General features: G+C 36.7%; 1 protein-coding gene across 2 annotated transcripts in view; it reads left to right on the top strand.

Moving 5' to 3' along the window:
* PDZRN4 (PDZ domain containing ring finger 4) overlaps positions 1-24,818 on the top strand; it is a 386,971-nt gene that overhangs the window by 358,752 nt on the left and 3,401 nt on the right. For both annotated transcript variants that reach the window (XM_004052968.5, XM_004052967.4), the window contains 4 exons: positions 5,722-5,820; positions 8,755-8,817; positions 16,589-16,690; positions 20,821-20,937. In XM_004052968.5, the coding sequence (XP_004053016.1) occupies positions 5,722-5,820; positions 8,755-8,817; positions 16,589-16,690; positions 20,821-20,937 (381 nt within the window). The remainder of the gene's footprint in view (positions 1-5,721; positions 5,821-8,754; positions 8,818-16,588; positions 16,691-20,820; positions 20,938-24,818) is intronic.

Raw genomic sequence — 24,818 nt, 5'->3', positions numbered from 1 at the left:
TCCCAAAAACTGACATGTGAGTCAGGAAATCAAATCACAAATGGCCGTGGATAGTTAGCAATACCTTTAAGAACCTAATAAATGATCATTTTAATATCTGCTAAAAATTCAACATTCAACTATGAAAAACCTTGGATTCTGGATTCTTCCAAAGGTAAACCACATGACACTAACAAATAGCAAAGTAATTGCAATTTCCTCAAAAGATACAACAAGCAAAATAGAGAAGGGGGAAAAAACCTTCCTGATGTAAACAGAAGTGTCTTCCTGGTTTCCTTCTATAGCTTTGTTCTTTGTTATAGACAGATTGCTTTTGGGTGGAAGCCCATTCTAGGAAACGTTTCCATGCAGTCTGCCTAGTTCCCTAGTTGTCACAGCAGAAGTAATGACACAAAATTTATGGATCATGGCCAGGCACGGTGGCTCATGCCTCTAATCCCAGCACTTTGGGAGGCCAAGGCTGGCAGATCACTTGAGGTCAGGAGTTCGAGACCAACCTGGCCAACATAGTGAAACCCCATCTCTACTAAAAATACAAAAATTAGCCAGGCGTGGTGGCAGGCACCTGTAATCCCAGCTACTAAGGAGGCTGAGACAGGAGACTCGCTTGAACCTGGGAGTGAAGGTTGCAGTCAGCCGAGATCATACCACTGCATTCCAGCCTGGGCGACAGAGTGAGACTCTGTCTCAAAAAAAGAATTAAAAAATAAAATAAAAACAAAATGTATGAATCACTTCTCACTTACTTCAATTTATGTTTCTCTTTTCTATTCCTGGTCCAGATTTCCTGACATCGACTGTTGTTTGCCAGCATCATGAATTCATTTCCTCCCCCATTAACAGTAGAGGCAAAAATAATGTTTCCTTCTTTGTTAAGGTATAAAATCTACACCAAATAGGTCATTGATGACTTTTTAAGGGGATTCACAGCCCACAGTGAGAAGCAGCCAACCCGGGCCTAGAGAAATGTGACTGCTTTCTTTCCCAAAGAATCCAGAATGTCTCTGATTCTAAGAATGGGAAATTGGAGGTTAAAAGCTGCCCATATTTCAGAAGACCATTGAAAAAGAAGTAGTCAAATAAACAGGCGGGGTTAAGGATGTTAGAGAAAAGACATGACCATAAGCTTTAGCTTTTACCCTTATGTGTCTACAGAAATGTGATTTAATTATTAGTTGCAGCAACTTGTTATGAATAATTTGGAGTTGGAGGGTGCAAACCTGAAATGTTTTGTCAGAGGGATTTGATATTCCAGGAGTTTTGTGATTTATTTTTCACTAAGTATTATCCCCAGATTCCATTATGCAGGAGATAATGATACTGAAGCAATATTTTTATAATAGACTATCTAGCTTTCTCTTAGCTGTGGGGATTAAAGTTTTAATATTTCTCATTTGATTCATTTTTTGAAATAAGTGTTTTATTGGAACAACAAAGCATGATATTTCACTAGTTACTAATCAACATTAAAAAATGTAAGATGATATATGATTAACACTCAGATTGAGTAAAAGTGCATGTATTGTCTAATAAATGAAAACCAGGAAAATAAATAAAGATATGGACATAAAAGACCCTACATTCCCCTGTTGTCAACTGATATAAATGGCTAGCGTGTCTAGCCCTAGCTCTTCTTCAAACTTGAATAGTGCTGACTGCATTTGAATTTTCTTACGAAGAGGAAAATCTTTATGGCATGCACGGGCCTAAGGGTTCTTTAAAGTTTGAGAACAATGCTGCTTAAAAAGCCAATGCTTTTTAAGCCGTGCCAACTCTTGTTTCTTTCCCCAGTAAGAGAGAGTTCTATCTAGAAAGCATTTTTTTTCTAAGTTTCTCATTTCTCCCTAGACTCAATCACAAAAAAATATAAAAATTTCACACCACTGGAGTACAACCAATGTATGTAAAAATCCTATTTGTGTCATTCTATGATTAGAAAGATGTTTCACAGCAAGCTTTAATAACAAACTCTAATCTTCTACTCCACCTTCAACCTATATATAATCAATTTCTCGCAATATTAGATGCTGAAGTTTGATTTTTTTAAAAGAGACTTTAGACGCGTCCCCAGAATAGCATGTCTTGAAGTACATTTAAGTCAAAATAAATGTAGTTTCACCAGGTGTGTGAAGTGATTCTTTCACTCTAGTGACAAATGACTTATGGATGGTTAGCGCTGCCATCCATGCAGGCTTGGCTTTGATTTGTATACACTCATGAATTGTCTCCATGGAGAAAATGTACAGAGGTAGCATTTCACTTTTATGTGTTTCATCAAACAGCTTCCAAGTGACAGAGGGAAAGGTATGAAAGTTGTTAGGGAAAACATTCCCTATTACCAGGAGGTTGTTTCTCCAGAAGTCAGAGGCTTGTGTGTCCTGTGAAGGGAATACTTAATTAAACCTGTGCTGCAGAATTCCTTTCAGATAATCAGAGTCTTTATAAAGCCACCTTTGCCTCCTACAAACAAAATTGTCTACAGGTAGCTGCTTATAAGTTATTTTGACATAGAATTAAGGGAACTTTGATTCTAAAATGTATGTTTCTGCGTTTTAATATGAACTATGTAGTATCTGAGACATTCTCAACCAAGAAATACAACTTCACACTTGGGACTGGTGTGAGGTGGTTTGCGGGTTCCAGAAAAATCTCACTTGGGTCTCTTATGGTGCCTGAAGGCTTTCTGCCAAGGGTTTAGTCCCTTGCATTAAGGCTTTGTATTTTCAGCCTTTATTAATATGCACTAAAGCCTGATGGGGTCACATGTTAAGTAATTGTTAATGATGATTCCTTTGAGAGATATTTATGTATCAATTATTTTTATGTCTCAAGAGTTATCTGTGAGAGAATGGAAAATCACACTGAATGCCAGGTTTTGTTAGGGGACAAGCAAAATGGCAAATCTATAATACTCATACCTCAGGGACTCCAAGCAGCTGAAAGGAAATAGGAGGGTGTTGAGTGTCTTACAAAGGGGAATATTGGAAACAAAGACCATGGAGATAACTTTGAGACCTGTTTCACAGTTTTGGTTTGGTCCAAGGTAAGGAAAATATTGAAAAGTTACTTTGACCTGAGGACCTTAGTCTCCTTTCCTCTGAGATACTTGGGTAAGTGCTTTGATCTGTGGTGTTGAAGAATTATAGGCAGATTGTGCCCTTTTTGTTTTAATACATTCACTCAATTTTATTGCCAAACAGTTGTTCTAAGCAAACACCAAAGTCAAAGTACACCATTGAGAATGTGGAGAAAACGTTCAAAAAAGAATGTTCCCCCCTGAAAATGTCTTCTCACAATACTGAGAGTTGCTTCCATGCTTTGTTAGGGCATTGAAAGTCGGTGGATTTCAGCTTTGGCTACAGCTCCTCATCTGTGTTGATTTAAAGGTCCCAATCTCAGCTCGTTTTGGAGTGTGTAGGTTTCCTTATTGGCCTCTTAGGAATCACTAAGAGATACTCCTCGACTATATACCTTGTTGCTGTAATTGAAGCTGTTTTGTTGCTATAATTCCTTCCTAATGTTGCAGTTTTAGTCAAGTATTCTTTCCCTCTGGAGGCATTAATTATTACCAGTTTTGAAAAGACCTTTGCTTGGTGTGTACATTTTTGCTTCTGGTGCTAAATCATTTCACTGTTTCCTAGTCTACGTCTAGGAAAAAGGATGTTTCACCTTTTCTCTTTACTGTTCAGCCTATACTATAACCTTTTTAAGCACTATAATATAGAGTATCTTTGTCCACCAGTCAGAAAGTCAGCATTCTTCTTAGTTTCATGCATTTCACTAATTTGCAGTACCTATCTCAGAATAGAGGATTTAAATTTAGTTTTATTTGCTATTATCTGTGAAATTATTGGTCACTGGAGTTTATGAAAGCAAATCCCCTTGCTAAGGATTTACCCGTGATGTACAGCACATCATTTTTAAACAGGTTATTATCCACTGACAAGGACTTCATTCAAATACAAAATTGAAAAGGAGGATACATACTCAAATGTACAGAGTGTTCTGGGAAATATTCTCTTGTTTGAAGTTAAGTAAGTTTTCCTTCATTTTGTACTGGTAACTATTTCAGACTTTAGACAATTAAATGAATACTTTTTGTCTTTGTACATTTGGGCTGCTATAACAAAATACCATGAACAGGGTGGCTTCTAAACAACAGAAACAAGTTTATCACAGTTCTAGAGTTTAGGAAGTAGAAGATCAAGGCACCAGGAGTTTTAGTGTCTGGTGAGGGCCTGTTCCTCATAGAGGGCACCTTCTCACTGTGTCTGTCCTTACATGGTGGGAGAGGCAAGATAGCTCTCTGGGGCCTCTTCCTAAGGGCACTAATCTTTTTCATGAGGGCTCAGCAGCTCTTACGACCTACCAAAGTTGATTACCTTTGGTAATCACCTACCAAAGTCCCCACCTCCTTGGTAGGTAAAATATGTTGAAACCCTAACACAAATTGTAGGGAACACAGACATTTAGACCTTGGCACTCTATTCTTATCAACTTTCATAATCTTTACACACACACACACCTCACCTCTATTTCCAATCAAAGAGGAAAGACTACCTACTTATGGTTTTACAAAAATCTGTGTGCACCTGGAAAGATTTTTGAAATAAAATTAGTCACCCTTCAGCTAGTTATCAGTGAGTGCCCACACTGAAATATCCTGTTCTAGGCACTGGAGAAAGAGCATTAAGCAAGACAGACAAATTCAGAGCTCCCACAGAGCCTGAGTGCTAGAAATTGATCCAGACTTCACTTCTAATTTAAATAGACATTGTTCTTCTTCATCCAATTATTTACTAATGGGTCTTATATTCTACATCCAATAGGAATAAATTCTCCATAATTAGTGTGCTAATTTGTGTTTTAATCCTTGGAAATATGTAATTTATCCTGAAGTCATCTGCTTCTGAAAGTAGTACAAGTCCATTTCATTATATAAAACTGAAATACACTGAAATTTATTATTATTTTACTGAACATAAATCAGGAAATGAATTCAATATACATTACCTGAGGACTGACATTTCAAGCCCTTAGCCATGAGTTTCAGTAAATGTATTTTCTTGTTCATTTACTGCTTCATTTTGAATCATTGCCTCTGCCCCAAATGGCTTTTGATGTCTCTCCCTTCAGCCTGGATGAACCCATTTCTTTCCAAGAATGAGAGTTTCTACAAAATAATAGAAAACCTTGGCCTGACCTATACAAAACACTTGCTTATTATCATATTGTGTAGAACTTCAGAGCAGAATTGATGGAAACAGCTTGGTATAGTCTTTTTTTTATTATTTGAACTTATGTTGTTTTCTTACAATACAAATAAAAACATGTAATAGTAACTCCTCATGTTTTTACGAACATTTTGCCACTAACTTTGACATTCTCAAATATTTTATTGATTCCAGTGTATTCATGTATACATGTATTTGATTTATACATTATTGTGCAATTTTTAAGGAGTTTTGCATTGACAGCTTGATGCAAACAACTGTGTATCTCCAAACTTACAATAAAAATATAAAACACTGGCTTCCCTACATAGAAATCCATGCTGAAAGAACATTTGAATAATATTGGTAAAAAAAAAAGTTAATTTCCAATGTTGGACAACAATTATTAATACTTGCCAGAGTGACGCAAAGAATATCAGTGAGTTCTCCATTCTGCTGCAGATTTTCTCTCTGACATAAATGTCATCTGTGTGTGTTGTTCTCTCAGGAGGTCGAGTTGTGTCGTGTTAGCAGTCAAGAGAAGCTGGGCCTGACAGTCTGTTACCGAACAGATGATGAAGAAGACACCGGCATTTATGTCAGCGAGGTAAGAAACGCCATGGAGGGGAAATTCGAGGAGGGAGACTAGGAAGAACAGAGCGAAATGACTCACAATGAGAAAACCCTTCCTTCAGAGGCTTGAATGTGAAGAATTGGAATTGGCCATGTTCCAAAACGTGTCACTTTCAATTAGGAAAGTAAATTATTCTGCCCAAGTAATGTAATTATTATGAGCTTGTTTAATGTGAATACTTTCACCCCAGAATCCCAGCAAGGAAAAGTACAAAAGTGGTAACATTGTCCAAATTTGAATACATTCCCATAAGAATGCAGCAAGTCCAGCAAAGTTTTTGATCCTCAAACATCTGTCCTTCCATTCTACTGTGTCTTTTATGAGTTCTATTAACAGTAGCACTGGCTAATTGTTTTAAATTACTACTCACAATAATCACATCTTTTACTCTGCTGGTGGCATTGATACATTTGAATACCCAATGAGTGCATCTATTAGTTTGTTTTATTCAACCCCGCAAGTGAGATTCCACACTTGATCTTAGGCAAAGACCAAGAAGCAATACACAAGTGAGAGTCTAAAATGCGAGATACTGTTAGTGTTCATTCCTTTTAAAGACTGTGAAGCAAATTGTATTACAATAGATGATTTTTTAAAACTCGCAAAAAGCATTATTTTATGTGAAGTGGGAAGGAATGTTTTTAAAAATTAAGGCTGGGCACAGTGGCTTATGCCTATAAACCCTGCACTTTGAGAAGCCGAGACAGGAAGATTGCCTATGGCCAGGAGTTTGACACTGTCTCTACAAAACAACAAAAAAAAATTAATTAGTCAGTCATGGTGGCATATGCCTGTAGTCCTAACTACTTAGGAGGCTTTGGCAATAGGATTGCTTGAGCACAGTAATTCGATGTTACGGTGAGCTATGATTGTGCCACTGCACTCCAGTGCAGTGACACAATGAGTGACAGAATGAGACCCTGTCTCTAAATATAAATAAATTAAAATTAAATATGCTTATGATAAAAAATTGCATACTTATATGTGCAAAACATATGTGTACATATGTTTATATATAAATGCAGAAGTTAGACAAACTAGATACTAATTGCTGCTCTATGCTGTTCCGAGTTTTCTTGGCCATAATCCTGAAAACATTACCTAATATACTGAGCTTCAGCTTTCTCAACTAGAAGGTGAGTACAACAGTGCTTATCTTATTGTTTTGATAGACCTGCTTAGAATGTGGAAGAGATAATGTAATTAATGCATTTAGAAAACAACACAACTCTGTAAGTGTAAAATATTACTCTTTATCCCTCTGCCAAAAAATTTACTGACTCGCTTCTGCGATGGAAAAATCTCCAGATAATATTCAACTTATGTACTTCTTTTAAATATGCAATTAGGATAATTCCTCTGCTTAGGGTGAGGAAGTATAAGGAAACACCTGTGGCATTATCTTTTGTAATATGTACAGAGGTAGGAAGGTAGAAGTTTAATATTAGTTTGATTACAGTTCTAAAGATGAGGCTTTAGATTGTGAGTGGTTTTTAAATGGGATACTGTTCATGAATCACCCTTCACTTCCTTCTAGTAAGTCTCTATTTACTATTTAAATATGTCAGAATTGGAGCTGCACTTTTCAGGGAAGGGAAAGAAGCCACAGGATCTGAACATATGTACTTGGAAGGAATGTTTTCCTTTTACCTCTTACATGTAATTATAGTGTCACTTATTCTTGATTGATGATTTAAGACTCAATTATTAGGGGGCACCCATAATAAGAAAGTAATATCTAACATATGGGTAGGATGGATCAACCTTATGCTACACTTGAAACAGTTTGCTTAAAAAAAAAAGCTTTGATGCAACAAGCCTAAAGTTTGAAGCCATCACATGAAATCTGATAGATGAAATTACCCCCAGTGAACTGTAAGTCATCACTCAAGTTTAGCCCATTAAAATGCTGATAAGCTCCTAATACAGCCTTAAATATCTATACATTCTAAAATAGTTTATAGTTAATATACTTTACCCCACATGTAAAGTAGTACTGAGTAATTAAATGCATGGATCAGATGTGCGTGTGTGTGTGTGTGTGTTTCTTGAGCAATATAGGTTGTAAATGTCTTTATATATAAATTAATGTGCCCATGAGACATAATTCTCTTTAATAAGTATGGTCTTGGGCCGGGCGCGGTGGCTCACGCCTGTAATCCCAGCACTTTGGGAGGCCAAGGGGGGCAGATCACAAGGTCAGGAGATCGAGACCATCCTGGCTAACACGGTGAAACCCCATCTCTACTAAAAATACAGAAAAAAAAAAAAAAATTAGCCAGGCGCGGTGGCAGGCATCTGTAGTCACAGCTACTCGGGAGTCTGAGGCAGGAGAATGGCATGAACCCGGGAGGCGGAGCTTGCAGTGAGCGGAGATGGCGCCACTGCACTCCAGCCTGAGCGACAGAGTGAGACTCCGTCTCAAAAAAAAAAAAAAGAAAAAAAGAAAAAAAAAGAAAAAAAAAAAAGGACGGACTTACACTATAGCTATCAGCTTTGCTAAGACAAAAAGTAAATTTCCTGGGTCCAGAGAGTCCTAGCATTACCATCACCTCATGTCAACTGAAGATCATGTATGACAGTTGGGATACAGAAATGAGTGAATAAATGTGAAAAAAAAAAAGAATGAAGGGAAAAAGGAAAGAAGAAATAGAGGAAGGGTGGAAAACTGGTCTTCAGATTAAGTTCTGCTCTAGTCCTCACAATTTTATTCATGTTCATTCTAAAATAGCTCATTTACATTTTTAGAATCAATGAGTTTTGTTGGAGAGAAATATGACGTATACTGTCACAAATCAACAGAGAATTTTGAAACAGCTTTTTCAAAATATATTTTAAAGCCATATTTTTAAGTTCTTGAGGGAATGTTTCATACCCAGTTGAAGATGTATGTCCTCTTCATTACAGGTTGACCCAAATAGCATTGCTGCCAAAGACGGCCGGATTCGAGAAGGGGATCGGATTTTGCAAGTAGGTGGTATAGTAATTTCCTTTAGTTTCCCACGATCTGTCCAAAGTTACTATTTTACTTTGTTTCTTGTAAACTGTTGAGAAAAGAATTTGTCTTTGCTTTTGGATACTAACATCTACAAAACCAAAAAAAAGTGCTGTCATTTAAAACTAATTTAGGATGGTGCGATATACTAAGAGTGATTAGCTAATAATTAGTGGTTCAGAATACCATCTCTGGAGTCAAATTTGACTTCTCTTCCAGCTTCACCATTTGCTTGGCACACTGCATAACCTCCTCTCATCCTAAGCTTTATTTCCTCATCTTAAAAAAAAATGGTAATAACCTATTGTTGTGAATGTGAAATGAGATTATGCATGCCATACGCTTAACACAGTGCATAAATAGTTAATAAATATTAATGGCTATTATTACTAGCAGCAGCAGTTATTGCTGCCTTTTCCAGAATAAATTAAGTGAACATGGATCTAGATGTTCCTTTGCTATATGAAAGTCTAGAAGTTTGAAGGTGTCAACTACAGTCATGAGTCACTCAATATGTTTTGAGAAATGTCATTAGATGATTTCCGGGTTGTGCAAACATTGGAGAGTGTACTTACACAGACCTAGATGGTACAGCCTACTACATACACACTTAGGCTAGCTGGCGTAGCCTACTCCTCCTAGGTTACAAACCTGTACAGCATTTTACTGCACTAAATACTGTAGGTAATTGTGACACAATGGTAAGTCTCTATGTATCTAAACATAGAAAAGGTATAGTAAAAGCATGGTATTATAATCTTATGGGCCCATTGACGTATCTGCAGTCCATTGTTGACTGAAAAGCTGTTGTGTAGTGCACTACTGTATTTACTAATGAGTTGCTGGGAGATGAAGGAGAATATGTTTTATTCCCCACATGGAAATGTGGAAACATGGAGACTGATTACATTTCAGCTTTATGCAAGAGATAGTAAGCAGACTGTAGGAGGGATGTGAGGCTGGAAAGAGTTTTAGGCCAAATCAGGAATAGCTGAAAGCCAGTTTCTATCCGAAACCTGCCTTCACCTGCTTGCTCTCTCCTTTCTGAGTCCTCTCCCATAAAGAATGGCTGCAGGGGCCAGGTCTGGTGGCTCACACCTGTAATCCCAGCACTTTGGAAGGCCGAGGCAGGCAGATCACCTAAGGTCAAGAGTTTGAGATCAGCCTGGCCAACATGGTGAAACCCTGTCTCTACTAAACAATACAAAAACTAGCCAGGCATGGTGGCAGCCACCTGTAATCCCACCTACTTGGGAGGCTGAGGCAGGAGAATCGCTTGAACCCGGGAGACAGAGGTTGCAGTGAGCCGAGATGCCACCACTGTACTCCAGCCTGGATGACAGAGTGAGACACTCTCAAAAAAAAAAAAAAAAAAGAATGGCTGCAGGGAGACACACAAACTCCCCAGCTCTTGTGAACAGATCAACTCCAAGATAAGACCAGAGGTCCTTTGCGATGGAATTTCACTGCTGATCACAACTGTGAAACAGAGAGGAGGACTTGAATGATAAATCCAGGGAGAGATAAGCTGTTAAAACATCACTGCCACTCTTTCAGAGCTACTATTTCTCCTTGTTGGATACAGACCCTTGGAGAGTGTTTTTTTGGATTCCACACTTTTGGAATCCGAAAACCAGGGTTTCAAAAATAGACAAGATGTTGTCCCAGCATGTGGAGCACGCCGTCTCTGTTTAGGAAGACAGGAACATACACAGATGATTACAGTGCAGCATGACACTGTCATGGTAACACTCTGCCTGCATGGCCTGGGCACATGTCCTGCCCAACTTTCTGCAGTTCTCTCCCTTGTTCAGGACAACACTCATGGAATCACACCACCTTCTCACTGCCTGTTCTTCCTCTAGCTAGATAGTGCAGAGCTCCTTTTTTTTTTTTTTACCGTGGACCTTCTGTTAAGGCTCCAAACAGGAAAGAATACAAAGTGTGAATTAATGATCGTTTGGGGTCCCACTAGTTTTCAGAAAACCTCAAGTATATCATTTCTCCTTCAGTGAGCTCCCGAAATAGTGATCTATAGTAAACAAAATGGAACTGCGTCTATCATACACAGGGGAATGAAAAGTGGACCAGGAAGCCAAGACATAGTCTTGTTGACCACCGCATTTCTGTCATCTTTAACACATGCACATAAATAAATCAATGAATGAAATCAGGGTATTCAGTGGAGAAAATGATAGGGTAGATGAGTAACATCTGTTGAAAGGCTTTGCTTGTACAGCTTCGTTAAGAAATTAAAGGGACCATTTTCGTGTATCATCCAGATAACAAAAGCTTCAAAAGTGTTTTACTATTTTTTAAATTTTGAAATAATTTTAAACATATTGTTCACTTTGTTAACATCTCCAGTAAAATATACTGAAAATAATGTAATCTTTTGATGCTCAGAGTCACATTACATCGAGCATTCATTCCACAATACTATAATAGAGTAAAATGCTCAGTGATTGGAAAGTCTGGAAGATCTGTGCCCCAACATGAAATGACCTTATTTGGATACACTTGCAGATGCATTAGGTCTATACTGTGTCATTTTTCTTACTCCTCCCTTGCTGTTGCCAGCTGGTACTTCTTCCTCTTGCCATCTACTTCATATCCCATACCTCCTACTGTACCTGGCACCCTTCCTAGTTCCCAGCTAACCACTCTTCCCTAGGCTAGATACACAAATACAGTTATTAAAATTTCATTCATTTGTTCTGTGGGTATAGTTGGATGGAAATAAAGTGCATGTGTTTCCATACATGCATACTGTATGTTATGACACTTCCAAATCCTTAGGGATATTGTGGGCAGGTAAGTTTTTAGAGAAAATACCTGCTAGATAATAAAGCATTTCTTAATGGTCTAGATTCACTAAGGAAACAATAGCAGGATGTTAAAGTGCTGTTTTCCACCTGATTACTTTATATTCTGTGACAAATATGTCACACTTAATACATGTCCCAGTAAAAAAACCTGGAATACAATTCTGTTTGCACACATAGGAAACAAAGAGTCTTAAGGGTGATTATGAAATTATATTAAGTAAAACTCTGACAAAATTGTACCCAGAGACAAATAGCTCCCTTATGGTTGATGAGGAGATTATGGGATACCCTATAATGAGCAGTTAATGACTCCTTTCCCAGAGAGATGAGAGTGAGAAAAACAGAGGATTTACTTCTTATCCTTAAAGTTTCTTTGATGACTTTTATTTAAATGAATCCCTTTAGAGCAATTGTGATTTTAATTTTCAGTTCATTTGACCTAAGTAAAGTATGTCAATGGCCCTGCCCTCATTGTGTAGCCAAACTTTTCTTAATGTAGCACACCATGGGCCTGTAGGTGAACTCACCCAATGACATATCACTCACACACACATACACACACACACACACGTGCTCTCACACAAAGGGGATTGTTATACAGTAGGGATTGTGCAGAAGAGAAACCAGGAACCAACTTCCTGAGAATAGTTGTGGTTCTTCTGTGTTTTTAGTCTGCAAGGAAAGTTCTTCCTTTTCATTCCTTCACAGTTCTGTCTGCTGTGTCATTGCCAGGAACTTATATCAAATGTCTCCAGGAATTAATCTGGGGACATTCTCTCACAAAATTGCAGTGCTGAATATGGCATTTCTGAATCAGATAACAAGAGTAAAAGACCACATATGTGACCAGCTTTCCAAGGAGTTTCCAAGGAGAGAATGCTATATTCTCCTTTTCTCCTTGGGATGGTAAACCTGTAATATTCCATGTAAGCCTCCTAATCTCATGTTGGCCAAAAGCTCAATAACGTTCCTAAGGATGACTTCCTGACAAAACTTTACAAGAACTCAGTGAAACAACAGGACTTCTAATGAGCTCTCTCTTCATTTCTCTGTTCTACACATAAACTGGTTGATATGATTTAACTATGTCCCCACCCAAATCTCATCTTGAATTATAGTTCCCATAATCCCTATGTGTGGTGGGAGGGACCCAGTGTTAGGTAATTGAATCATGGGGGTGGTTACTCCCATGCTGTTCTCATGATAGTGAGTGAGTTCTTGCAAGATCTGATGGTTTTATAATGGGCTTTTTTCCCTTTGCTCGGCACTCATTCTCTCTCCTGCCACCCTGTGAAGAGGTGCCTTCTTCCATGATTGTAGTTTCCTGAGGCCTCCCCAGTCATGCAGAACTGTGAACCAATTAATCCTCTTTTCTTTATAAATTACGCAGTCTCAGGTATTTCTTTATAGCAGCATGAGAACAAACTAATACCCTGGTTCTCATATTCTTTTATTTTCTTGCCTTTGGATATTTCCTCCCTATTTCTGTTTTTTCCACATCTATGTCTCTAGACTTTGATCACCTCCTTTGTCTCCATACTAAAATATAAACACATTTGAAATAAATCTTTTCTTATTGCCTAAGATTCTTGATGGTTGGATGTCAAGAATTTGAGTTGCCCACCTACCTCTGGTACAATAATAGAAAAAACCTAGATATTGGTATATGGAAGAGAAAAGCTATATTACATCTTATTTCTAAGCTTTTAGGGCTTTACACACACACACACACAAAACACACTCATACATACATACAGGAGATTGGGCCTAAAGTGAGATTTTGACAGATCTATCCATATAAGTACCACAGATCTCTTCTTAGCCAAGGCAATATCCATTTTGAAACTAACATTTACATATGGCCATGTAAAGAAAATGAGACAGTTATGTTAAAAAAAGTTACCTGCTGTCTTTCTCTTGGTTCTCTTTCCCTCTGTTTTCCTAAAGTGGAAGTCCTCCATTAAGCTATGTGACGTGACTACTCATCTATCTCCCTCCCTTATTGCTGGGTCCTCCACTTCCATGTCTGCCTGGTATTTTCCTGGCACAGCAGGCTGCATTCCCACAAACAATCCTGTAACTATAAACCATTATTTCAGGACCAAGAGCAACCGAAGGTTGAAAGCTCTATCTGATTCTGTTCCTCAATTCTTTTCATTCCTTGAGAGGTATCTTTGCTGAAACCCATGGCTACATTTCTTGCCCCAGTATCAGTTTGGGTGTAAAACTAATGTCCTGAGTACAATAGCATCTACCAACCGGTTGGCTAAACTGTGGCACTTATTTTCTAAAAGAAACAATAAATTACATTTTAATGACAGATTTCTGTGTCAGTGGTTTCATCCCAGGTACGATCCTGAAGGTAGAAGTGTTTCTGCAAGAAATGATCTGTTGCCCCAAAGTAAGAACTAATTGTTTCCAGGACCAGAGACCATAGCTCTGGTCATAATGAGTTCTCAGGGGAGAGAAATGAATACCAACTGTAAGGAAACTAAAAGGCAAAAAACCCCATTGTTTCCTGATGGTCCTCTAAGAGTTAGAAATACATATGAGGTAGATATCTTTTAAAATAAAACCATGTTTACTACTATGCGTTTAATAACTTTCTATAAATTTCACTCTATTTGCTTTATTTAGCATGAAAGAGTCTTGTCTTTACTAAGGATTAAAATATAAATGATGATAGTAATAACAACAATAACAATAGCATCAACAGTAATATGTGCCAGCATTGAAGACATTCTATGTACCAGGCACTATTTAAGGTTTTTACCTGTATCGACTCATGTAATCCTTATAAAGACCCTCTTAGAAAGGCACTATTATTATATGCATTTTAAGATAGCAAACTTAATAGCAGCATTAGACTAACATGAATAAGTATTTAGATTAATGGTAAGTGCAATTTAGATGAAGAATGAGGAAATATATATTTTTTATATATATTATATATATTAAGTTATATATATAAAGACTATATATATATATATATATATGTACAGTCAAGTGGAGACCAGGAAAAAAAGAAGTGAGAAGTATATTTCAAACAGAAAAGATGAAGATAAGCTGTGTAAGATCACCCAATTCAATTCTCTTAGGATCAGATGTGCCTGTAGTGGAGAGGAGATGAATAAACAGGTCCATGTTTGACAGACAAATAAATGCATTGCAAATATATTACTAAGAATTACCATGAAACAGACATAAGACATAAGTGCAAATAGAGTAAATACTACAAAGTCATCATTTTAAAACTACACTTAATAGAGGGTAGGGGAAGTATAGTGGAATCCACCACTGCCAATTTATCTTTATTTGAGAAAAAAGGCCTTGGAGTCAGTACACACATACTTTTCCAGAGGTATTTATGACAAACCGCAACATATCCTTCCCAGTCATTATTTCCCATTGTGGAATCGTAGCTTCTGTTTCCTAATTGGATGAATTTTATTTGTGAATTTCAAAAACAAATAGGGAATGCATGTGAAACTTATAACCACTGAATTTCCTTTCTGTGTATACAAGTGAGAAATGACAGTGATTGGAGTAAGAAAATACAACTTGTGCTCATATATATATATATATTTTACTATTATTGCCTGCTTTCCTTGCACTAAATACATATAAGAGTATAGGAATAAGGATTATTTATTGTGGTTCAAAGTTGAAATTCATGGGCTTGTTTTCAGATAATTACGTCTGTCCTCATGCATCAGCCAGAAACCCAGAGACCTACGAGGAGAAAAACCTCAATAGTCTACTTCATGCTTTTAAGCAGAAGTCCTTAGTGAAAGACATTAGATTGTTGAAAAACGAATGGTCAGTGCTGCTACATTTTCCATCTGCTTCATTTATTCAAGTAATTAACACTATTTTAGACAGAATTACTTGATCTCTTTAATTGGAATTTCTTTCCCATTATTTGATTACATATAATTATAAATCAAAAATCTTGCTGTCTCTATGGAGTTGAGTAATCAATAAAAGAAAATAATTATTAAATATCCAAAGGAAAAAGTTTTATTAATTAAGAGCTAAATATATTTGCACATGAAAATGTAGTTTAAAAAAAGAAACTTTACAAATCTTATTTACTCTTTCTTTAGAACTTAGAAAAAGTAAAAAGATATATTTCTAATGTCACTGGAATCTTTTCCATGAAATCTAAAGTTTAGTCAAGCTTGGTTTCTTTCACTCATCATTATTTTAAAAATTCAATTTTACTCTATGTTAATATTTTTTAAATTTTTAAATTTAAGAGATGAGTCTGAAGATATTTCATTAGTTTTATTACTTTAGGAAATGGATATATATTATAAGGGAAATGGAGTATTGATGAGAATGTTATTTTACTTTGATCAGTTAAACACTGAGATTTATCCTGACGATGATGTTTGGGCAACTGGGTCAGACCCACACGCAAATATGAAATGATTAAATAAAAATGCAATCAGCAGTGGCCTGGGAGCATTGCCTGGTGAGAGATAATACTGCAGCTCTCTAATTGGCTCGCGGCAAGCGTGCAGGATGACGGATTTCAGTTGTGGTATTGCCAGTCCTTCTTCCCCCAGCACTATTATCTCAGAGTGACACTTCCATTACTCTGAGCGAAGAAAGATGAACGTCACCTGTCAGGAGCTGGTTAATTGTGTTGCTAGATGTATGTTGCCAGGGCGCAGGTTGGACATTTATGAACATAACTGCTTCCTCTGATGTCCGCCATCCTTCACGGATCGATATGGCTCTTACAGTAAGCGCGTAATTGAGTGAAGGCACTTTGAGCTGAGGGGCTGAAGATGAGCCCATTGTGTGAGCTTCATTGTCCATACATTTACCATAAATGAGCTGATATTTGCCATTTATTGTGTGCAGCATTGTGGAAATGGAAACTAATGTGCCACTCTCATTTGTTTTCTAGATAAATGGGGAAGATGTCCAGAATCGAGAAGAAGCAGTGGCCTTGCTGTCTAACGATGAGTGTAAGAGAATCGTGCTGCTTGTTGCAAGGCCAGAGATTCAGGTCAGAACAGAGATCAAAAGCCTTGAGACTGAACTTTATATTCATTGAATTCACTGAATGTAAATTCGTGAATGAATTTATATTCATTATCTGCTATTCTCTATCAAATCATTATCATGGTTATCTCTCCCCATATAACCCACCAGATGGCCTATGTGGGAGTGAATTTTAAAAATACATATGAGAGAAATTAAGGTATACAAAATACAATAAAGACTGATCTTTCCTAATTTATCGAAAGTATTACACATTAAAGACTTCCTTATATTGCTCCATAGAATGGCAGCTAAATATCCCTTTTAAGGGGGGAAAAGCATACCAAATTGAATTGTGATTCTCTCCTTCAATTTGCCACTTACTTAAATAAATACTCAAATGAAAAATGGCTGTGTGGATCCTTTTAATTCTGTGTGGATCCTTGCTTTAAGTTTCCATCTGAAAATACTTAAATGGCATATGAAGATATCTTGGAAGGAGCTCCACGAGAGAAACACTAGCCTATCTAGTCATCAACTTAAATCTTTTTAAAATAACTTTATCAATTAGAATGTCTTCTATACCATGATCTGGTTCCATGTATAGTAAATGAATTGTTTCCAAGTTTAGTGTGACCAAAACAATTGTCCAGCCAAAAACTGATAACTTCTAAATGAATTTTTTAGATCTTTATGGAAGAAGATGTCACGAAAGTAGAGTAAAGGTAATGGGAAAAAAGTACTATTGGGGCTTCCTTTTATATCCTTTTTATCTCCCACCACAAGGCAGAAGGGACAAAACATTGTCACCAGTCTATCCATCTGTCAGTAGTTTGAATAAAGTTAGTTATATCGCCATTTGTCTCCTCGGTTATTGATCTGATATTTTTCAGACTCAGTAACTACATACTATCTATAAATTACATTGAGTAAGTGTATTTCAGTGTCAGACTGAATCCTGACTTGAATATAGTGGTTATAAAAGATCACCCTTTCCGCATATATTCCGTTTATGCCCTTGCCCATTCTAAATGGTTCTCATAAACTCTGCCATAGCCTGGAGCAGAGTAAAGTTACACACCTGAGGTCTTAGGAGTGGGGAAAAAAGCCCACAAAACCCCCACACTGCCTATGTGGGAGTGAATTTTTAAATACATATGAAATTATACCAATTATCTGGAAATTTCTCAACCCAGTTATCTTGCTGCTCCCATTTTCTTCAAAAAAGAACATAATAAAGGGGCTAAATGCATATTAGTGAAATTTATGATAAATTGAAGTTGCCATCTCTATTGTAGAGAAGATATTTTTATGTTATAATGTGGTTTCCCTGCCCTTTCCATGTAACTGCTAGAGAACCTCATTAATTTAGAACTAAAGCATTTCCTTAAACTATGCCACATAGTGGCCATAATGGGCTGTAGAAATAATAGAAATTAATAACATAGACCAGATCCTGTTAATCTTTGATGGAATACATACGCTGGGTAGAACCAGTGGAAAATTTGAGTATCTGGCTACACTTCTGACTTTTTCTCCAAAAGAGTCAATGCTGAAGGATGAATTTTCAAATGAGACTTCCCTTTCCACATTTGATGAAAGATGGTTGTCTGACTCCATAGGATGTTGTCCTGCCTGTCAAAATTATGATCTGCATTAGCCCCTTGATCCTAAAGAAACCTTCATGCCACTGGAAGGAAGCTAATTGCCTATAGAAAAAAAAAACAGATTTCCACAGAAATCAGGAAAAGAAATACATTTTAATACCATACTTTTAAAATGTAATTTAATCAGTACATGCTATAAAGTGGCAAAAAAAACTAAAAAAAAAAAATCTTGTCTTTATATCACCCATATTTTTCCATTGAACTCAATTTATCTCATTGTTGTGTTTTTTTTTTTTTGCGTGTGTATTTTATTCGGGGAGAATGTGGAAGCTTTTGTGTGCTTTTTCTAGCTTTTTTTAAACATTTTTAACGTTTCAAATACTCTCTAGATTCTTGGAAATGATCTACAGAGTTGCTGGGAGCAGTATTGTACATCTGTGCAATATTTTTAAATAACTCATTTTCCTCATTTCCTGTCAACTCTCTTTCATTTTCTGCCCATTTTCTTCCTGAGACCATTAAAGATATTGCTTTTCTGTCCTGTTTCCCTCAGGACACTGGGGCAGAGAGGATTCTCATAAGAACTTGTGGCCACTACCTTTGAGACAGTGTAGGTTGTTCCTTTTTCTGAGATGCCACATGTGGCCCCCTTTGGTGCAGATAGATCTCCACTCTTAGTAGTAACAATCCCTCTTTTCCTGCAGCTCAGCTCAAGGGAGATGTCTGTCTCTGCCATTACATTAGACTCTGACCGTAGTGAATGCACATCTAGGTAGAAAGGGGGAAATAGGAGAGAAGAAGGAAGTGAGCAAGAAGAATCTCCCTTTGCTAATTGTGCTGTGTGCACCTCCAGCCTAAAAGAAAGCCTTATCAAAATAGACATATAATGACTATGGCTGGCAACTCAGGAATCTACTGGATTACTCAATAAGAAAAGAGTTATGGGGAATCATTAATTTTGACCATTTTCTCTTTATTTTCCCCACTACTTCATTTAATCCTCAAAGGACTCTGTTTCATCATTCACTATATCAGTGTTAGAAAATACTTTATTTTGACCTGATTAAAGAAAAATTCCTTGATGTGTTTGTGAATAGTAAGCACTCCCCATTTTAAGTAATTTTTTATGAGGTCTGGCATTTGTAGCTTTATGATACTTGAAAAAGATTAAAGAATGTAAAATTTGAACAATTATAAATTGGGCTGAATTTACATTTTTACTTGGCATAATTTTCATAGCTCATCTGCATATCAAAGTCACAGGAATTTGATCAAATTATTCAGGCGACAATAAGATAAATGAGTATGAACAAATGTGCCAGCACTTTGGGCCCCAGTTAAGTTTGAGGTCATTTAAGTTCTACATGGCCTTTAATAGATATCATGAAATCTATGATTTGCCTGCATATTAATAAAGATGATACCTATATGCTAATGCCTCTTTTGGTGCAGCTTAATGTCCTTTCCAGTTTGTTTTTAAGTTGTAGAAGTTCAGTTATGTTTAAAAGCTTATTTTGCCAGTTCATTGGTGGTGAAAATATTTCAAACTATTATCCATGTTTGCTCACTAGAATGCTATTTCTTTGTACAGGGTGATGCAGAGTTTTGACAATAATCCAGTTAATTTAATCAGCATAGACAGCTAATTTATGTAATCCAGCTCCAAAAATCCACTTTGAGGCAAATTATCTGTAGTAACTGTCAACATTGATCATATTAGATCATATTAGCCAGGTAACCACCAGTTTTCCACTTCACTTTGTATTGAAAAGCCGAAGGGATTCATTCAGTTCAATTTGCATTAAGAGTCCTACAAGAATACTTGTTTTCAACACCCATAAACAATACCCTGCATGCCCCACACCACTCCACCACCCTTAAATGTCACATCCACTGAGGTGTTTTTCCTATAAAATTGGGCCTGAAAACAAATTAAAATAGACACAGAGTAATATTGCTTTTCTTTCCTTTCCTTGAGAAGAATAACTTAGAATTTTCCTTTCTTCACAGACAAAATAAATGTCGTCTGTAGATTCTTTTGTGGCAAGCAGCCACCTTGTTAACATGGGAGCCCACCTAAAAAGAAAAAAGCAGGATGAGGATAGCATGAGCGTATGGGGGGCACTTTGTGTGCAGTCTCGTTGGGGGTTGTTGTTAAAGAAAACAGCCCAATTGTCTCATAGCCCAATTAGTAGCATGGCAGTCCTTTTAACACAGGACTGTTGGAGGTAATGAGCATGACAGCTGTGGATTATGCAGGATGCTTTTCATACATTTTGAAAGAAGGTAATATTCTGTGCTGTGAGATTTACTTGGTTATGAGAGAAAATCTGTAGTCCCGTTTCAGGAAAGGATAAAAGGCATAAGAGTCCTTTTTTTTTTTTTATCACCTTTTCTTCTTTCTGAGAGGTGAACTGTGGGAGGCTGGTATTCTGAAGAGAATCATTATGATAAAAGGAACTCGTCGGGCACCGGCCATTTAAGTTTACTCTATTTTAGCATGAGTTCTCACTAACATAATATAATGTACTAATGTATTCTTTTGCAGCTGGATGAAGGCTGGCTGGAAGATGAAAGGAATGAATTTTTAGAGGAGTTAAACTTGGAGATGTTGGAAGAAGAGCATAATGAAACAATGCAGCCCACTGCCAATGAGGTGGAGCAGGTAGGGCCAACAATTTGAACTACATCATTTGATATGTTGCTTGTTCTTTTTTTAATGTGTAACCATAAATGAAGATGAAAACAAAATCAAAGGGTTTAATCCAACATCTCTATCGTGGTAATTTTTTAGAGCAAATGATCATCTCAAATGAAGCAGAGGGAATAAATAAAATGTTTTTCCATTAAGAATATATCCAGTTTGGGAAGCTTGGGGATAATTGTTAATACAGCACAGTAGTATTCAAATGTTGACCCAGGCACTACTTCAAACTAATTGCAGAAATTTAAGAGTAAAAAATGTGTGTTGCTTATCAATATGCCAGCTGAAAACAAACTGAGGTAGCTTCCCCAACAAGTAATTTTTTTTTACTCTAAAATATTAATGTATCTATTTGAATATTTAGGCTATCACTATAGGATGAAGATGACATGATGTAAGCCGTCAGTTTTATTTGCATACTGGATGGTGTGATTACACCTGTATATTCTGAGTAATCATAGAGATTATCCTTGGTCTTATGGCTGCTGTTGACACATTTCCCATAGCATAACTTGTGCAACATTTCTCATAGCATAGTTTGAGATTATTAACATCATTTTGCCTTGAAGTCACATATTCATTCAACTAAAAACTTTAAACTCCTAATATGTTCCAAGTACCCCACTTGAAACTGAGAATAAAAAGAAAAACGAGCAGAACTGCTGTCCTTAATGGATTCATAACTAGTAAAAGATCACAGTGTGATTAGTATATTATTTTTATTGTCATTTTCCCATTTTACAAAAACAAATTCAATGTATTCTGGATTTTTTATGTTACACTCATGTCATTTATCTGCCTGATATAATTTTGTTTTCAGTTTACTGATTTGTTTAATTATCTTCCTATTCTCAATATTATTATGTGTATTTTATTATATATATATGTATATAGGCATGCATGTATGTTTATGTAGTGCATGTGTGTGTGTGTGTGTGTCTGTGTGTGTGAGAGAGAGAGAGAGAGAGACTCTGGTAGTTTTTGGCTTTCATGTAAAACAATTAACTGTAACTGTCCTAATAAGATGCATGTGTAGTTCTTTCTCTGTGAATATGGTAAAGTTACTTTCACCTCTATCAGTCATCATATGGTAATCTATAAGGCAGTTTCTAGGTTATATCTGCCTTATGCCTAAGTTTATTCACTATAGATAGATAGATAGATAGATGATAGATAGATAGATAGATAGATAGATAGATAGATAGATAGATAGATATAGATATAGCTCCATCCCTCTAGCAGATGTAATTACACAATTAAATATAATCAAGCCAACAGCTAGTGCTAAAGAAGGATGGAACAGGTGACAAAAGATATTCTAAAAGAAGTCTAAAAAGGTGTCTCTAGATATATATATATAAAGGCGGAATCTTGCTCTGTCGCTCTGACAAAAGATATTCTAAAAGAAGTCTAAAAAGGTCTCTCTAGATATATATATATATAAAGACGGAATCTTGCTCTGTCGCTCAGGCTGGAGTGCAGTGGCACAATCTGAGCTCACTGGAACCTCCGCCTCCCGGGTCCGATTGATTCTCCTGCCTCAGCCTCCTGAGTAGCTGGGATTACAGATGCCCACCACCATGCCCAGCTAATTTTTGTATTTTTAATAGAGACAGGGTTTCACCATGTTGGTCAGACTGGTCTCAACCTCTGACCTCGTGATCCACCTGCCTCGGCCTCCCAAAATGCTGGGATTACAGGCATGAGCCACCGTGCCCTGTCTATTATTATTATTATTATTATTATTATTATTATTATCATTATTTTAAGATAGAGTCTCACTCTGTCGCCCAGGCTGGAGTGCAGTGACACAATCTCAGCTCACTGCAACCTCTGCCTCCTGGGCTCAAGCGATTCTCCTGCCTCAGCCTCCTGAGTAGCTGGGACTATAAGTGCACGCCATCATGCTCAGCTAATTTTTGTATTTTTAGTACAGATGAGGTTTCACCATGTTGATCAGGCCGGTCTCGAACTCCTGACCTCAAGTCGTCCAGCAGCCTCAGCTTCTTAAAGTGCTGGGATTATAGGGTCCCGCCACCACACCCAGCTAATTTTTGTATTTTTAGTAGAGATGGGGTTTCACCATGTCGACCAGGCTGGTCTCGAACTCCTGACCTCAAGTGCTCCACCAGCCTCAGCCTCCTAAAGTGTTGGGATTACAGGCATGAGCCACTGCACCTGGCCTCAACATTAATTCTTAACACATCTTAAAAGATGATAATTTTTTTGAAAATCTTGAAAGGCTTAGAAACTTGCAGCACAAACATTCTATCACTTTACCATGTTGAATAATGAAATATTCAGCTTGCTAACATCCCATAACAGAAATGTGTATGTGTGTGCACATGTCCACATATTAAATAAATAATTAGATTGCACACTATAGCATCAACATAGTCATATGTGATATACTCATGTGCTCATTATGTGGAGTTTGGCCACTCCACAAACAGAATTTCATGCTCACAAGTAATATCGCTACTGTGGTGACTGTCTTTCAATATAGGTAGGACAGATTAAAATTTTTATGTGTAACTTCAACACTGGCCAAAAATAAAGATATTTTTGGTGGCAGCTGCTGGTTACAAGCAAGAAAGTCCTTGCTCCAGGCTTTTTTTTTCTTAGATACAAAATGTGACCTGATACTGAATTGATAGGAGGATGCTGGAATAAGGAAAGCAGGGAGAAATCCTGTCCAGGTAAAGTGATAACGGTGTCAAACGCTGCCTACTCATCAGAGGTAATACAAATGTTAGGTCTCGTGAGGTAACACTAGATGTCCTTGAGGTTAGATTCTCATTGTGTGGAATTTTTACTTCACCATGAGACTAGAAAATGATGAGAAGTACAGAAACCTTTAAAAGTCCTTTGCCCTTATAAACAATAATACTACATTAGAAATGTCTAGGTAGAAACATTGCCTGTCACTATAATAATTCCATAGGGAAATGATAAATGATAGAGTAGCATTGCATTAGAAACTAGGAATTCTAGGATTGAGAATAGAAAACTCTTTTATTTTCACAGTTGTTCATAGACCAATAACAAGGGAAAGGGGATATTCAATTGAAAAAATAAAATACATACCCATATGTGAACCTACTTTATGGAAAGTTTCATTTTACACCGTATGTTTGGTCTTATGAATGCCGTTACATTGTGCAACATCTCCCATAGCATAATTTGTCATTATTATTTCATCTGCATGTAAAATAAGAAAAAAATTACTAGTCTTCTTGTATTTTTCAGCTCATGACAAGATATTAGAAAAATATAAGTATAAATAACATGATATATAAATTCAAATGCCCAGTATCAATAACATTCTTTGAGAGTTATATGGTGTAGTATACAGACATTGCCATATTAAATACTATTGTCACCTTATAAGTCACAGCCTAGGGATGCAGCAAGCTTCCCATTGGTCATTACAGTTACTTATTATAATTTTTTTAATCAGTAAGACATTTAAGATAAATCTCAGTATGTTTTCAACAAATGAAGGAACATGTTCCAGGGAAAGAAAGATTGAGAGTCATAGAATAAGCTGATACATGGTTACGTTCTCTCCTCTTGATATTATGTTACTTTTTTTTCTGCCATTACTTTTGTGGAACAAAATAACAATTATCTAGAGAGACCTTTTTAGACTTCTTTTAGAATATCTTTTGTCACCTGTTCCATCCTTCTTTAGCACTAGCTGTTGGCTTGATTATATTTAATTGTGTAATTACATCTGCTAGAGGGATGGAGCTATATCTATACCTACCTATCTATCTATCTATCTATCTATCTATCTATCTATATATATATATAGATAGTGAATAAACTTAGGCATAAGG

The sequence above is a fragment of the Gorilla gorilla genome, chromosome 10 (genome assembly GCF_029281585.2).
Source record: "Gorilla gorilla gorilla isolate KB3781 chromosome 10, NHGRI_mGorGor1-v2.1_pri, whole genome shotgun sequence".
Classification (NCBI taxonomy): Eukaryota; Metazoa; Chordata; class Mammalia; order Primates; family Hominidae; genus Gorilla; species Gorilla gorilla.
The sequence above is the reverse complement of the archived record's forward strand: the minus strand, read 5'-3'. Positions and strand labels throughout refer to the sequence as shown.